The 16,777-nt window shown below is 42.3% G+C and overlaps 2 protein-coding genes across 3 annotated transcripts in view; both read left to right on the top strand.

Moving 5' to 3' along the window:
• Nucleotides 1-5,414, top strand: part of ARID4B (AT-rich interaction domain 4B) — an 89,648-nt gene extending 84,234 nt beyond the window's left edge. For both annotated transcript variants that reach the window (XM_061991016.1, XM_061991015.1), the window contains 3 exons: nucleotides 678-893; nucleotides 2,457-2,603; nucleotides 3,634-5,414. In XM_061991016.1, coding sequence (XP_061847000.1) covers nucleotides 678-893; nucleotides 2,457-2,603; nucleotides 3,634-3,764 — 494 coding nt within the window. In that variant the 3' untranslated portion in view covers nucleotides 3,765-5,414. The remainder of the gene's footprint in view (nucleotides 1-677; nucleotides 894-2,456; nucleotides 2,604-3,633) is intronic.
• Nucleotides 5,415-9,606: 4,192 nt separating this feature from the next.
• RBM34 (RNA binding motif protein 34) lies at nucleotides 9,607-16,673 on the top strand. The gene is made up of 10 exons (XM_061991008.1): nucleotides 9,607-9,770; nucleotides 10,090-10,232; nucleotides 11,228-11,444; nucleotides 12,407-12,466; nucleotides 12,988-13,031; nucleotides 13,493-13,576; nucleotides 13,781-13,844; nucleotides 13,945-13,987; nucleotides 15,510-15,628; nucleotides 16,127-16,673. The coding sequence occupies exons 1-10, from the start codon at nucleotides 9,615-9,617 to the stop codon at nucleotides 16,586-16,588; spliced, it is 1,392 nt and encodes a 463-aa protein (XP_061846992.1). The 5' UTR covers nucleotides 9,607-9,614; the 3' UTR covers nucleotides 16,589-16,673.
• Nucleotides 16,674-16,777: the final 104 nt, after the last annotated feature.

Raw genomic sequence — 16,777 nt, 5'->3', positions numbered from 1 at the left:
TAAAGAAAGATGAACAGGAGGTAAGACAACAATCAGACTTACTGTTTAAGAGAAAGTATAGCCCCATAAGCAGAAATCTGTGCTTTTTTGTACTTGCATTGACATATTGGACTACCTGTTTGCCTTCCTTTCTAACGTTGTCATTTTATTTCTGGGTATGGTTCTAAAGCAACAAGTGTGAAGCATTCAGAAAGTAGAGCGCACTTTCTCTATGCGGACCTTGAGTAGTTGGAATATATTGAAGAACCTCCTAAGAATTGTGTCCCCACACCCAACAGTATTAAGGATGGGTTGTGGAGCCGCAGTCTGGTGCTTTTATCTACCCTCTAGTTCTGTAGGATTTTGTTTTGCATAGGCTTGCATAATAACAATGAATATACCTGCACAACAACTAACTGGGCAGTGTTTCCAGTGCAAGGTTTTTCTTTGACAGCATGCCATAATTAGAGAGGTCTCATTATCTACCTGTTTTGGGGTCCTGTATTTACCCATTAGTGATGCAAAGAGCTGTGTTCCAAGCTTCTATACCAGGATGGATTTTATCATTTTAAAGTTGATGGAATTTGGTCAAATAAATCGTGTTATCTGAAGTCGGCACAGGGATAGCTTCTGAGAAGTTTTGGTGTGGGCAGAAGGGTTGCTTTGTTTTTTAACAATATATCTTCTTGTTTCTTCAGCAAACAGCAGTGACAGTGAAGAGCTATCTGCTGGTGAAAGTGTGTCCAAGTCTCAGTCAGCAAAATCTGTTTCTACTGGCATGAAATCTCACCAAACCAAATCACCTGCAAGAATGCAATCTCCGGGAAAATGTGGGAAAAATGGAGAGAAGGAGTCTGATCTCAAAGAACAGAATAATCGCTTGCCCAAAGTTTACAAATGGAGTTTTCAAATGTGTAAGTATTTTCTTGAAAACACACCAAGTAAGGCCTTGTAGTGTAGTATAAGAAGGCTTTTTAAATTTTGTGGGTTTTGGGTTTTTTTTTCTAGAATCACTCCATTCTCAGTTGGCTTAATGTTGTGATAAATCCTTTTTTACATATATATATATATATATATATATATATATATATATATTTGTTGTTGCAGTGCAGGAAACTGCCTGTGTTGCACTCTGCCAATACTGTTTTTGGATATCGTTTTTGTGCTGACTTTCTGTTCTTGCCATCCTGTGCAGACTTGTCATTCTGGCATAAATGTTATCTGCTATATGTGCTTGTTGTGTTGCTGTTTTCTTGCTGTTTTGCTCCTTATTCTGTAGTTAGTGTTCAGACACTTACACAAATGATTTTGTATCTTTTCCCCCTCCTGTTTTGCCTTAGGGAACCAGGACATTTTTACTGTTTTTAGTAATGAGAACTTCCAGTGTGTTTATGTTAGCCACAGATACATCTTATAGCTAGAGGTGAGCAGTGCTGAAAGGATCACCTATTTACTTATCAAAAAAACCCAGTTCAGTAGTTTATTAATGCCTTGAATAGAGTGTCTCCAGTGTGGCTCACTTGTGGCTGGAAGGCACTGAACAGAGGGGGTTCCTCCTGCCAGAGCTCCCCAGAGCTGTGGAGAGCTCCAGACTGAAAGCAGCCCCAGGGGCAGCTCCTGTGCTGATTGGCCCCATCAACATCCTCATGTGGGATGCCAGTGAGGAGGCCCTATGTAGTTACAACTCATGGCCCATATCCCATGGATTCGATTAGAACCACAAAATTGCAGAATGGTAGGGTTAGAAGGGATCTTTAGAGATCATCTAGTCCAACCCCACTGCTAAAGCAGGTACACATAGATCAGGTCACACAGGAACGCATCCAGGCAGTTTTGAAGACCTCCAGAGAAGGAGACTCCACACCCTCACCTGAACAGTGAAATGGTTTATGTTTAAATGGAACTTTTTGTGTTCCAGCTTCATTCCATTACCCCTTGTCCTGTCACTGGATACAACAGAAAACAGGGATGCCCCAACCTCCTGACACCCCCCATTTAGATATTTCTAAATATTAATGAAATCTGCACACTCCTCCCCCCCCTCCCCACAGTCTCCTCCAGACTAATCAGGCCCAGGTCCTGCAGCCTTTCCTCATTAGGAAGATGTTCCAGTCCCCTGATCATTTTGGTATCTGTCCACTGGATTCTCTCCAGCAGTTCCCTGTCCCACTGGAGCTGTGGAGCTGAGAACTGGACACAGTACTCCAGATGAGGCCTCCCCAGGGTACAGTAGAAGGGAATACATGCTTTTTCTTGCTTTCTGACTTCCTTTAAGAAAAAAACAAGGCAATCGCAGTATCTTTTAAAACATAAAATATGAACAATGATAATAAACAGCTGCTGTTTTGTTTCTTGGCTTTGCTGCCTGCTACCTCAAGGCACATCACTAAGATTTGAAAATTCCTCACTTCACTGAAATTCAGAAGTTTTTGGAAGTGCTTCAATACAGTAATTAACAGAGATTATTTAACTTTCAGCTGACTTGGAAAATTTAACAAGTGCCGAGCGCATAACAATTCTCCAAGAAAAATTGCAGGAAATCAGGAAACATTACCTGTCCTTGAAATCTGAGGTGGCTTCCATTGACCGAAGAAGAAAGCGCTTAAAGAAAAAAGAGCGGGAAAGTAAGTGCTGGGAACAAAGTTCTGCTTTCAGAGGGCTAAATTGCATGTGATATTATTAAGGTGTTAAGAAAACTTGGAAAATTTAGGGAGATGTGTACCATTAAGAGTCTGGTTTGGGGGATTTTTTGTTTGTTTTTTTTTTTTAAAACCCACTGTATACATGTTCTTTTTTGCCATCTTTAGAAAGTGTGGTTCAGATATCCAGCGACTACATAAGGGGAAAAACGTGAATACAATCTATATGTTTAGGCAGAAGTATTTTATACAGAAAATTGTACAGAAAAATAAACTTTTATAAGCAGTGAACAAAGTATCTAAGGTTATTAATGATTTCGAACTTTTCTTCGAGTTACACAATAGCTTACTCTAGTATTGCTTGTGTGTCTGGTTAATGTATTCCCTTTAGGATAAGTGATTTATTTTATGAGTTTAAGAGAGACTGTTAATTAAGTCTCTCATTTCCCTAAAGCTGCTTTACTCATTGCTGTAGGAAATGTTCTGATGTGCCTGCTTCTAGAGCATTAACAGGATTATTTTCCCCAGAACTTGTGTATGTGCACATTTAAGAGTTGGCTATTAGAAGAAAGACTGGAATGCAACATATAGTAAAACTATGGCTGCAGCCGTTACACAGGAACTGTAGTTGCTTCCTGGTTGCTGGAGCAAGGTTTGTGTGTAGATTCAGTGCTGGAACAAAGCCCTACCTGTGCTGATTCCCACAGTGAAGAAAGGGTACGGTTGACTCTGGTTTCAGGTGGGGAATGAGCACTGATGTCCTTGGGCTGGGCCCTGGATCTGGGCAGCGAAGCAGGACCACAGGGGGCAATGCTGTCCTGCCTTGCACAGGCTGAAAAACTGTCTCTGAGTATCTCCCACAAACACTAGGAATGGAGGCTTTTTATCTTTTTAGATACTAGGCCTAAGTTGCTGGAGTTGGCATATACAATGTACTTCTTGTACAATGAGAAAACATTTTTTTATTGCTTAATTTGTAAATTTTTGTAACTTGTGTTTTCCTTTTCCTGCGCAGGTGCTGCTACTACATCTTCTTCCTCCTCATCACCTTCCTCTAGTTCCATTACAGCTGCAGTTATGTTAACTTTAGCAGAACCATCTATGTCAAGTTCATCACAGAATGGAATGTCAGTTGAGTGCAGGTGACAGCAGGACTTGCCAAAGCACTTTGCACTTAATGGCTGCTAAGGGCCACTCTTTTTTTTTTTTCCCTTTTTTTTTTTTATACTGCACAGTGGCACAAAATTCAGACAAGCACTATTTTGTATTTAAAGTTGTTTCTTGACAAGCTAACTTTGCACTTAAGTGCACTTTTATGAAGAAAAAGTACAACAAACTGCTTTTCCTCAAGCAATAATTGTTTCCAACTTGTCTGGGAATTGTAAGTCTAGTGACTCAAGGGCCTTCCACTGTGGCAAATGGAGGCTGTTCACTGCCGGTAGAGACAGTACAATGAGCATATAGTTGTTGGGTTGATCTAAACAAATGTGGTAAGGCTTACTGTATTCCTTGGTATTTTGTTAAAGCTGAAACATTTGATATTTTTCCATTTATTTATGACAAATATTGAACCTATTTTCATTTGTACAAGCTAATTGTTTTTTAACTGCTAAGTCACCTTCTAGTGGCTTTAATTGTATACGTTAAGCACATGTATTCAAATTCAAAACCTGCAGTTAGTATGAGGTTTCACATCAGTCCAGATAACCAAATATGAGGATTCCTTCAAAAAAAAAAAAAAAAGAAAAGACTGACTAATGTTTACAGGTTTGAATTAGGCTTAAATAGGTTACTCTGGGTTTTAGGAACCCATTAATTGGAATGAAACTACTGTACTTTGCCATTTTTCTATAGAACAGTATTTTTTTTTTAATTTTGATAAAATACATTATGAAAAAAGAAAGAAAATGGCTAACAAACTGTATTAAATCTTACTGTATAAAGATTGTATTTAGCCAGTTTAAAGTGTATATTTATTCATAATGGATTATAACAGTTATATTTTTGTGTTTTCCTGTAAATGTTTCTTTTCCCTTAAAGCAACAAATATTTCATTTTTAATGCTTATTTTATTACAAGCTTCAGAGAGAGGACTTCAAGATAGAGTAAGGCGTGAGGTTATAATTTGTGGTTGTTGATATGAACACTGCCACAAAAGGGTAGTTGTTTTTCAACTAAATAGCTAGATGAGTGGTAGACATTTAATTTTTTTAAGGCCTTGTACAAATCCCAAAGCCAACTTCAAACTGTTTTCACTTGTATTGATTTTATGTTGTATGGATCCCAAGCTCTCTCCTGTTAATTATATACCTTTGTAAGACATTTGTATATTGCAGAAGTGTTCATTCAAGCTATTTAATACCTGGCACTGTTAATACACAGTACTTTATTGTACAGATTGTTTTACTGTTTTAATTGTAGTTCTGTGTACTTCTTTTGCCTGGGGAAATAGGGGCTGGCATGTTTTTCTTTGTTTTCTGGCAGTACAACATGTAAGAATTCAAAGCATTTTGTTTGTAGATGCTAGAGTGTCAGAATCCTTTACATTTGACTTTTCTAAGAAAAGCATTTTCAGTCTTCGTAGTGTGTGCTTAAGGTTAACTGATTTTATTGAAAATGGTTTCACAGTATTCAGAATTGTACAGACTGTAAAAATTTGTTGAGAAACATTGAAGGAAAAGCTTATAGAAAAAAGCTATAAAATATATATTAGGTTCTGCAGAAAATGGAGAATTATGTAATATATTGTACAAATGTAAGCAAAGGCCTCTGAAATAAAATGCCATAGTTTGTGAATCCCTGATTTTGTTTCTAACATTTTAATTAAACAGCCACAATGTGTTTATTAAAGTGATGTCAAGCTGCAGAATCAGTTTAGCAAATTTTAGGTGAATTTTTGATTTATGTTAATTCAGGTAGTTTGCAAATGTGAGAGCACGCTCCCAAAGATATTTGCTGACTTCCAGTATTGACTGCCTCAAGCCAGATTCAGTGGAAGTGAAACTGGAATAAAGATTTTAATCATTTTAAAGATTTTAAGCTTACATCATATCTGACTGTAGTTCAGTTGACCGATATACACCTGCAAAAAGATTGATTACTGATGAGACTGATAATTAACAAACAGCAGTAAGCTTTGGAAACTTCGACTGTGTTGTTAATTACCAGTGATCTGAGACTGATAGGAGTGACCTTAATAGTTCCTGTGGGGCTGCTCAGAGGATATTTACTTACATGTAAGTTACATAGAATCAGGGTCATAATAGTTCAGTTCTGCCTTTCACTCTCAATGAGTGTAACTGGTACTGATTTAACTGGGAACTACATCTGGGCAAGGAAGATGAAATTCAGCTCTTCACTTGCTACCAGATCATAGAATCATAGAATGGTAGGGATTGGAAGGGACCCTTAGAAATCATCTAGACTAGCTCCCTGTTGAAGCAGGTCCGCCTCGATCAGGTCACACAGGAATGCATCCAAGTGGGTCTTGAAGACCTCCAAGGAAGGAGACTCCACAACCTCCCAGCGCAGCCTGTGCCAGGGCTCCATCACCCTCACAGTTAAATAGTTTTTTCTTTTGTTTAAATAGAACTTTTTGTGTTCCAGCTTCATCCCATTACCCCTTGTCCTGTTGCTAGATACAATAAAAAAGAGGGATGCCCCAACCTCCTGACACCCACTGTTTTGTAATTATTAATAAGATCTCCCCTCAGTCTCCTCTTCTCCAAACTAAACAGCTCCAGTTCCCGCAGCCTTTCCTCATATGAAAGATGTTCCATTCCCCTGATCGTCTTGGTGGCCCTGCACTGGACTCTCTCCAGAAGTTCTCTGTCCCTGTTGAGCTGAGGAGCCCAGAACTGGACACAGGACTCCAGATGAGGCCTCAGTAGGGCAGAGGAGAGGGGGAGAAGAACCTCCCTCGACCTGCTGGCCACACTCTGCTTGATGCATCCCAGGATGCCACTGGCCTTCTTGGCCACGAGGGCACATTGCTGGCTCATGGTTAGTTTATTGTCAACCAGAACTCCCAGGTCTCTCTCTGCAGAGCTGCTCTTCAGCAGTTTGACCCCCAGCCTGTACTGGTGCATGGGGTTGTTCCTTCCCAGATGCAGGACTCTGCACTTGTCCTTGTTGAACCTCAGGAGGTTCCTCTCTGCCCAACTCTCAAGCTGGTCGAGATCCCACTGAATGGCAGCACAGCCTTCTGGGGAATCAGCCAGTCCTCCCAGTTTGGTGTCATCAGGGAACATGCTGAGGGTACACTCTGTCCCCTCATCCAGGTCATTGATGAAGATGTTGATAAGACTGGCCCCAAAACTGATCCCTGTGGAACTCCACTGGCCACAGGCCTCCAACTCGATTCTGTGCCATTGATCACCACCCTCTGGGCTCTGTCATTCAGCCAGCTCTCAATCCACCTCACTGTCCACTCATCCAAGCCACACTGCTTGAGCTTTCTGATGAGGATGTTATGGGAGACAGTGTCAAAAGCCTTGCTGAAGTCAAGGTAGATGACATCCTCTGCTCTCCCATCATCTAGCCAGCTGCTTATGCACTCATAGAAGGCTATCAGGTTGGTCAAACAGGATTTCCCCTTGGTGAGTCCATGTTGACTCCCTCTGACAACCATCTTTTCCTTCATATGTTCAGTGACTTGATCAGCTCTTCGTTTTAGTGCCAACTTTTTTGCTTTGGTGTGGCAGTTGTTGACTCTCGTGTTCTATGAGAGGAATTGTTTCCTTGGGGATCATTAGTCACCTCCCCACTCCAAAATCAAGTTTTTGCATAAATAGGATCTTTGCTGTTCTTTAATACCGAGATTATTTTAAAAATTGCACCTCTTCTGTGAAGTACAGCTTTAAAGGGTACTCCGCAGGTTCCTGTTACTTGTGTCCCTGGTGGTTACACAAAAAGGAGTACCTTGGGCAAACTGTTAACCAGGCAATATTACCCCATGGTCCACTCAATCTGAGCTTCGGTCCACTCAGTCTGAGCTTCTTAGGTTATACATTGAAATGCAGCTTTAAAGGTGCGTGTGCTCCCTGCTTGACATGCACACTGTGCTTACAACCTAGAGTTCTCCACTAGCAGCCATTGCTGTGCTGTGCCTGTACTCTTAAGTGCCTGCTCAGATCATGACCTGAAAGGCAGAGAGACAAACTACTTCTCCTTTATCCTTTATGCCTTGGCTGTGCAATAGAATGAGTTTTGTGTGCCTCATGTTTGTTCAGGCTGAGGCCAGCTGCTAGTGTAGGCTACCAGCATGTTCCAAGGAGGCATGCCTTGCTTAAAGGCTCTCGGCATTGCTCCCCTCTCCCTCTACATCCAGTCTCCACTGATGCTGGTACATAATTGTTACTGTCTACTTTCTGTCATGCCCTGACATTTTCCTGTCACCACGGGACTCAAACTGACTCTCAGAGTTCCTGGAGGAACTGCCCGTTCTTGAGCTCCAGCAGTGATGAGTCTCTGAAGTCAGCCATCTGAGTGCTTGTCAAACATATTCAATATATTTTGATGGTTCAGTCTGTTCTGCCCCACCTGTATCACCTACAAAACCGCTTTATTCTGTGCAAGTAGACTGGAAAAGCCAACACAAGTAGTGCAGCAGCCACCTGACAGTTTTTAAGAATTTATGTCTTCTGTTGGGCTGGCGCCATCAGTGGTGAGTCCCTACCTTCCCCAGCATCCACAAGGCCAGACAAGGGACGCTTGGTGCATGTGTTGAGGCTTAACGCTTTACCTTTGTTCCATAGCTGGATTACATGCTTTGCCTTCATCTTGATGTGAGCACTAACAAAACTGTTAGCACCGGCAGTTCAAAAAGAGTGTAAAATGTTACAACAGAAGAGCTGATTGTGTTTGCTTCAGTCTTGAAGTTCCTAGTAATTGTCTACGCCTTTCCAATTATTGTCATATGATGTAGCTATTTAAAATTACATTCTGGACAGGCAGATCTAAAAGGAGATCCCAGTTAGGTCTCTGATTTCAGAGTTAGTAACAATCAAACTTAAATATGTATCAGCTCCACTATGTCCTGAGTTGGAAAACAATCTGGTTGAGTATTAGAAGAGTCCTTTACAGCTGAACGAGTTATCCAGTCCTATCCATGTAGCCGCAGCAGCAAGACGATTCAGAGCATTTACCTCTACTAGCTATAGGGCAAAGCTAGGGGGAAGAGGTATGACTGGTTTCTCTTTTTCCCACCCCCTGCCCCCGCTACAGTCCTCTAATCCCTTGAGAAGTACTGAGTTTGGGGGATTTTGAATCAGAAAAATGCTTGCATACTCGAAACACACGCTCTGGATCCCAGGTACAGATGAAACTATCCAGAAGGATAGTTTCTGTCCAAATGATGTTTTGGGATGATCTCTCTAGTGCTCTAAGAACTTAAGGTGGCAGAAGGAGTATCGGCTTTGCTGCTGACTCTGTGTGCTGTGTGCTTTCTATAACCCATATTTGTCACGTGAGACCAACAAGTTAAGGAAACCCTTCAAGTTCGGGTCCTCTTTACACCCCTCCCCACTTTGCGTTTCCTGATCCTTTTCAAGATTGTCTCAAAGTGGGCTGGTTTAAAAGGGGCTGCATGAGCACTAGAAGGATACTTTCTGCCTCAGACCTTCAGCGCGAGGTCCCCTCCCCCGGTGGCCGTGCCGCTGAAGGAAAGGGTTTGAGTATGCCCTTCTCCACGGCCATCCGTTCAGTGCCAGCGGCCAGAGCGAACGTCCTGAGGATTCCCACGTCATCTGCGCTCAGGGACAGGAGAACACCTTGCACGGGCTTTCCCGGGTGGTTCTATCGGTTCGATGCTTTAAAACTTCCCTGTGGACACGGGCTGGACAACACCCGCCAGGGAGCGGCCCCGCTGGGCGCTGAGGAGCCTCGCGCGGCCCGCACGACCCTTCCCGCCGCGCCGGCCCCGCCTCCCCCCGCGGGCCGCCGCGTGTCGGAAGTGACGTGCGCGGGTGTGCGCCGGCCGCCACCTCGCTCGCAGCCATGGGGGCCCGGCGGCGGGCCGCGGCGGCGGGCGCGCCGCAGTACGCGGTGGGGCAGGTGGCCGCCAGCCTCTGCCCGCGTGGGCCGCCCGCCGCGCCGCTCGCGCGCCTCTTCAGCGCCGCCGCCGCGCCGCCGCTGCTGCTGCCCGCGCCCGCGGTGAGTGCGCCCGCGGCCCGGGCGCCGGGCCGCAGGGTAGGCGGGCCACGAGGGATGCCGTTAGCGGGGAAGGCTGCCTTGGAGGAGCCGAGTCGCAAACCGCTGGAGCGGGAGGCCGCCGGTGGCGTTGGGCGACGTGCTGACCCCGCGGCCATCCGCTCGGGGCGAGGCGGGGGGGCGGGTGAACGGGCGGCGCTGGGTGCCAGGAGCCCCGCTTTTTGCCGTCTTGGCTTTCCTTAGCGACGCTCCAGGTAAATCGGGGTATAAAGTAACCGTGAGGCCTTTCTGAAGTCTTTTTGAAGTGAATTTTTATTTAAAGGAAAGTAAGAAAAGAAAGCACACAGAAGAAGCAGAGAAGGTGTCAGAAAGCCAGAACTCACCTCTTGTACAAGAACCTCCCATAAAAGCAAAGAAAGCCAGGAAGAAGGCAGTTGCAAATGCAGAGAAAGAATTGTCAAGCAGGTGAGTAGGTGATACCCTTTTATAGTACGATTAAAAAACCCAACATCTAGGTTAATTGTAGGTTCTTGTGAAACAACAGTTTTGTTCTACCAGTGAGCCTTGTATTTAAGAAGACTATTTTTAAGAAGAATGGTGAAAATCTTCTGTAGTTTGCTGCAAAAGGTAGTAAATACTTCTGACTGCTTGAAGTTTTACGTCTGTGAGGTGCAAATCTCCTGTTAGAGGACAAACAGCTCCAGAGGTTGCAGTATTGGACAAAAAATTTCTTGTCTGGCATGGGGTGATGCTTTCTAACTGCAGTTGGCTTAATCCAGCAGTTCTTCAAGATAAAGGAGAAGCAGAGGTGATTTCAGTGGGAGATAGGTGCCAGAGTTAGTTGTGCTTCTCACATTGTCTCTCTGCCATGACAGGGATGACTGTCACACTGTGCACCCTGGCAAATGCACGAAGCTAGGCTGCAGCACCGAGGTGTGGACGGGAAGCTGGGCTCTGCACAGGGGATGTTGTGGCATCTTCCGTGACCGTGAAATATTTGTGTGTTAGTTTGGTGTCTGTAGCCTTCCAGCGGCATCCGTTGTGCTGGCAAGTTTGGATAGATAGAGATTTTTAGTACGTGGATGGATCCCAAAGGATTGTTTGTTTTGAGTGCCCTAGATACTGGGAAGATACTGGAATCTCCTTAGTTCTAATGTGGAAAGGTGACTTTTTTTTTTTTGCATCAATTTTAGAGAATATGAAATTATTTCATTCAGAATTCTTTCTTTACTACTGCTACTAAATAGCAAAATGCAATGTCCTGGGGACAGCAAATGGCTTTTCATGTTACAGAATAGTCAGATATGTTTGTTAATAGTAAGCAAAACAATGTTTGAAATTTTATATTGAACATAATAAAATGTACATTGAAGTTCTTGACTTGGAGGCTTCAGTTCTTTGACCTCAAATTTCTGGGTTTTTCCCATTGATTATAACTTGCTTGTTTTTTTTCTGATAAGAGAGAGTGCTTTGGAGCGGGCAGATGAAGAAGAAGAGCAAAAACTGTTCCAAAACAAAGCGAAGCGAAAAAAGGGGGCTTCTCGTGCCATCAGCAAAAGTGGTGTTAATTCAGATACAGGCACTACTGTAAAACAAAAGGAGAAAAAAGTGGCTGATGAGACGGTGAACAGAAGAACAGTGTTTGTTGGAAACTTGCCCGTCAGCTGTACTGTTCAGGTAAGTGAGGAGATTCCGTTAGCTAAAGGAATGAAAAGAACTACAGCAGTCCTTAGTTTAAGGGGATGTTTCCAGCTGAGAAGTCTTCACATATTTGTGACTTAAAATCGCTTTTGTGGAAAGCAAGAAATATTACTCGTTGTCAGAAACTATTAGAGGCAATCTCTTCTGTTTGACTGGAGTCAGGTTTTTTACAGCAGCGGATGAAGTCGCTCTTTCTCTGGTAGAATTGGTTAGTTTCTGTTGCAGGGGCAAATGACTTAATGAGAACTGCAATTGCAAGGTTAGTCTGCTTCTCATTTTGAATGCAAGAGAGTCCAGCGCAGGGCCACCAAGATGATCATGGGAATGGAACATCTTTCATATGAGGAAAGGCTGCGGGAACTGGGGCTGTTTAGTCGGGAGGAGATTGAGGGGAGATCTTATTTATAAATATCTAAAGGGTGGGTGTCAGAAGGTTGGGACATCCCTTTTTTCTATAGTAGCTACAGGACAAGGGGTAATGGGATGAAGCTGCAACACAAAAAGTTCCACTTAAACATAAGAAAAAACTATTTTACTGTTCAGGTGAGGGAGCCCTGGCACAGGCTGCCCAGAGGGGTTGTGGAGTCTCCTTCCTTGGAGGCCTTCAAGACGCACCTATGCGACCTGATCTAGGTGAACCTTCTTCTGCAGGGGGGTTGGACTAGATGATCTCTAAAGGTCCCTTCCAACCCCTACCATTCTATAATTCTATGATTGTTGAAGAAAATACGTGGAATTTATACTTTCTTCCACAGTAAGGTTCAGTTTTGGCAGCCTGTAGAACAAGAAACTGCCACAGAATCACAGGTAGCCCTTTAATGGACCTTGTATAAAAAGGAAATAGTGTAAAAAATAGCCTTAACAAGTAATATTGAGTATTTACTAGTATTGCCAGAATGAAAAAAAAAAAATGACTATTTGTAATATCTTCTGTTTAGGAGCTGAAATCTCTTTTTAAAAAGTATGGACAAATACAATCCATTCGATTCCGGTCTTTGGTAGGTTATTTCCTCTACTATTATGTAACAAAATGATGTTTCTGATCTTAAGGGTACTGTTCATTAGTTCAGACGCAGGTTTGGGTGTGTATTTTTTGCCATTGGAAGGATTGTTGGAGATGGTGTCAATGTCTTGTTCCTTTCATCATGTGTTACTCTTCCTGTAACAGCAGTTGAAGCTGTCACAGCTATATTTTCTCTATGAGAAGAATGCCTTTAATTATTACTTATGTAGCTTAAGTATTGCTTATTTGTTTTTAAATCATAGCACCAAAGACACCATTGACTGTAACAATCTTGACACTCAAGAAACACAACAGATGAAGTCAAAGCAAGCTGTCTAATTCTCAGATCTTTCTAGATCATCTCTAGAAGTAGCCAGTTAGAACATTTGCTCACTGTACTGGTTACCTTGCTTTGGGTGGAAATGGTGCCAGTTTGGATTTCTCTTTCTCTTCAAGAAAAATTGAGATAAATGGACACTAAGGCCCACTTAACTAAAGCTTTTTTTTTTCTTAAAGGTTCCATCAGAAGACACTTTATCCAAAAAGTTAGCAGCAATAAAGTAGGTTCCTCTTGTGAATTTCATGCTTTATTTTTCAAGGCACAGTACTTTTGAAGTTGTGGATTGTTACATGTTTGGTTATCTTAATTGTTTAATTTTGTGTTTCTTGGACTTTTGTAGTTATGTTTGCGTGAATGGAAGTTTTCTTGACAAGTGAAAGAGAATTACATTATATTAGTTGCGTAGTATTTATTTTGGGAAGGAGGAAGATGCTAATAGTCTTTAAAATCCCTTTGGATTAATTTAGGAGCTGAGGAAGTTTGATCAGGGTGTATATACAGGCCCTGTAAGATGTACAGTGAGACTCCCTTGGACATAAGGGGCTAGCTTGACCTTTAAAAGAAACAAAATTGTTTCTGTGTGCAAAAAAAGAGGAGGCATAAATGTGTTTAACAAGAAGTGCTCGTGCACTGCACACCATCAGAATTAATTAAACAAGATGTGTCTCTTTCATGTTCCAGGCATAAAGTGCACCCTAATGCAAAGTTTGTTAATGCCTATGTGGTGTTTAAGGAAGAATGTGATGCCGTCAAGGCTCTAAACGAGTAAGTCTCAGTTTTGTTCGTCATTCCCTGTTGAGGAGGTAGGCTTGCAGTGTTGAAAGATAAATTTAAACTGCCTCCTCTCTTTTTTCTTTTAATCAGAACAATATTTTTTTCCAAACATAAAAATAAATTTGTGATTGGAATAATGCTCTGCATTGTAAATTAAGTAACACTTTTAAAACTTTTTGCTTTTGACTACAAAAGAAATGGGACAGAAATTACTAGTGGATTTCACATCAGAGTTGACATTGCATCAAAAGCTAATTCAGTAAGTAATTAAGTTTGCTGACTAGAAAACCCCTTTTGTGGGTTTCGACTTCTTTTTCTGTGGCAAATAACTTATTGTCTACATGTCTCGTTTTCTTTAGCATGACAATAAACGGTCAGTGTTCTTGGGAAATCTCTCCTATGGTAAGTCTCAAATGGATTGTTACACAGCATTATGTAACGATTATGGGACATGTTGACATTGGAGGGTTTTTATTAATATCTGGAGTAGCATGTTTAGACAGCTCAACCTCTTTGGCTGGAATTACTGGGTTTTAAATAGCAGTTTTATTGTTTTAACTGAAACACCTAAATGGGTTGTAAGTTTCTGGCAAGTTCTACAGGTTGTTTTCTTTACTGTAGGTAGAACTACAAGCCTTTTTAGTTCTTGTTGTTAGTTGGTATCTTTTAAACAACTATGACTAAACTGCATAGCCCATCCCTTTCTACACTGTTAAATGTGTACTGGCACCTGTTTGTGAAATACTTGCAAGTGATGCACAGTGATGGCTTCTCAGTTTGATGCTGCCTGTGAGCCACAGGATGAGTGACTCCAGGCAGCTGTGGACATTTGGCTCTTACTCGTTGTGGAGGTGCTCTAACTGCATCGTTGAGGTCAGTGCTTGATGAATCTTCAGCTGCTTCTAAGTAGATGGGAGAGTGGATGAAGGGATAGCTGTCAAGTACGGTCTTTCTGAGGGTATTAGTGGAGTTGAGATGCTTGGGACGAGTGGGGTGGTGTGGCTGCACAAACACAGGATGAAGGCATGTCCTGTGCCCGTGGCCTGATGCAGAGCCGTTGCCACATACTGACTGAAACAGGCTTTAGACTTCAGCCTTGAAACTTGACCTGTCTGAGAGTGGATAGGTGACAAATGTGACATTACTAAAAAACCAGTTTGGACATTTTGCAGTGCTCTGAAAATGACTTCAGTGGCTTGAACCTTTCTTGGGACATCTAAGTCCTGTTGCTGTAATTAGATCTGTACTATTGAATTCAGCCCCTCCTCAAGCCCAAATACATCTGTGTAAAGGAGTTCACTACAGTGTGAAGTGTACCTGTACAGGAAAGAGAATAACCTGTATTTTTGTGTTGGTATGTCACACTTGTCTGTCCCTATAGGCATGAGACTCAGAAAGCCTCAATCTTCCTGTTGTTGGATTAATTGTGTAGCAAATGTGGTTGGAAACTGTAAATCCCTTCTTTACCCTTCAGCTACAAGTCAATGAGTATTACACTTCAGGAACTGCCAGCTCAAACTTGTGATCAGCAAGAGATCTTAGAGATTCTGGTATAAGAAGGAGCTACAAAAATGTAGCTTGAATCATAATTTCTACTATGTTCAAACCACAAATGAAATTATTTCAAAAATTCATTTTGGTCTTTGTCTTTATTCTCCATTATGACTTACATTATCCTCTTGAAAAGCTTGGGAATCAGTAACTGTCCAAGTAAATGGCCCTTTGTAAAACCCACATCATTAACACGCTAGGAATTTTTCTGAGCTACTTATATTTGTGCACCTGTACATATATTTATATATATATTTACTTGTATACATTTGAGTTCCTGAATTGATATATATAGAATATGTGGATTTGGAGAAGGCTTTTAAGACTGTGTGTTGGGCTGAGGAGGCCTCAGAGTCCCTGTGCTTGCCTGCAGACATCAGCGATGAGGTGGTGCGGCAACACTTCACCGTCTGTGGAGACGTGGTGGCAGTGCGAGTCGTGAGAGACAGACAGACTGGTGTGGGGAAGGGCTTCGGCTACGTCCTCTTCGAGGTATGTGTGAGTAGCAGCCTTCAAGCTGTTAAACAAGGGGCTGAAAGAACTCAGCTCTAAGGGAAGGACTTGAGGGACAAACAAGATTGCTTGGTGCTGCTACAATGTTCTCCCTTGCTTATGTGTCAAAGGAGTGGAGTTCTTCCCTGCAGTCAAAGCTCAAAGCTTTGGATTCAGTGCAGCTTGCTGTCTCATGCCAGCCTCATCTTCTTCAGTTTGTTTCCTGCAGACAATACCATTTTTTCCCCTCAGTTCCTCCTTCATCTCTGCCTGTGTCTCTCATATCTTACATAAGGTGGTTTATAGCCTGTTTTCAAGAGCTACAGTGGTGTGTTGTTGTGTTTGAGCAGAGTAGGGATGTTAAGTCATTCAGTGAATAGAGTAGTTTGGGCACTCTTTGTTGCCACATGTTGCTTACAAAAATTAAAGGTAAGTATTTATTTGAAAGAAGTTGATGAAAAGTAATGCTGCTTTTGAACTGAATGTCTGTTCTTGTAGAACACAGATGCTGTACATCTCGCTCTGAAACTCAACGAGTCCGTTCTGATGGGAAGAAAGATACGAGTGAAACGCTGTGGAGAGAAGTCGAAAACAGCTCAGAAAGGTCCAGATCAGTTTGGCGCTCCTCAGCGCTTTGGAGAGAAGTGGAAAACAGCTCAGAAAGTTTCAGATCAGTTTGGTGCTCCTCAGCGCTTTGGAGAGAAGTGGAAAACAGCTCAGAAAGTTTCAGATCAGTTTGGTGCTCCTCAGCGCTTTGGAGAGAAGTGGAAAACAGCTCAGAAAGGTCCAGATCAGTCTTGTGCTCCTAAGGAGAGAGTTGGTACTGCATTACAAGCCATGAGGTGCTCTACAGATCTGTTTGTTGGCGAAAAAGCAAAGCCCTTTAAGAAGAGCACTAAACCAAAAAGACTGAAATCTACTAATAGAAATAAATTGGGGAAAAAACAGACAGCATTTTGATATGAATCAATCATATAAAAGCACTGGTTATTTTTACAAAAATTGATGTATACAGGAGTGTTGTGTTATAAATTTTGTTTGCTAACACCACTGTGGTCTTTCTTGATATTCCCTCTGGAGTTTTTGGCCTCTACCCAAAGGCAGCAGGAAGTGGGTGCATGTTACCTTCCCCCCCTGCAGAGTCATCTG

This window comes from Colius striatus, chromosome 2 (genome assembly GCF_028858725.1).
Source record: "Colius striatus isolate bColStr4 chromosome 2, bColStr4.1.hap1, whole genome shotgun sequence".
Lineage (NCBI taxonomy): Eukaryota > Metazoa > Chordata > Aves > Coliiformes > Coliidae > Colius > Colius striatus.
This window is presented reverse-complemented; position numbering and strand designations above follow the sequence as displayed.

Bases quoted from the DNA above. Each gene is read 5' to 3' on its own strand.
- RBM34 (XM_061991008.1), top strand. From the start codon at position 9,615: ATGGGGGCCCGGCGGCGGGCCGCGGCGGCGGGCGCGCCGCAGTACGCG. The intron at 13,577-13,780 runs GTAAGTCTCAGT...TGACTACAAAAG, and splicing joins GCCGTCAAGGCTCTAAACGA to AAATGGGACAGAAATTACTA. The intron at 15,629-16,126 runs GTATGTGTGAGT...CTGTTCTTGTAG, and splicing joins TCGGCTACGTCCTCTTCGAG to AACACAGATGCTGTACATCT.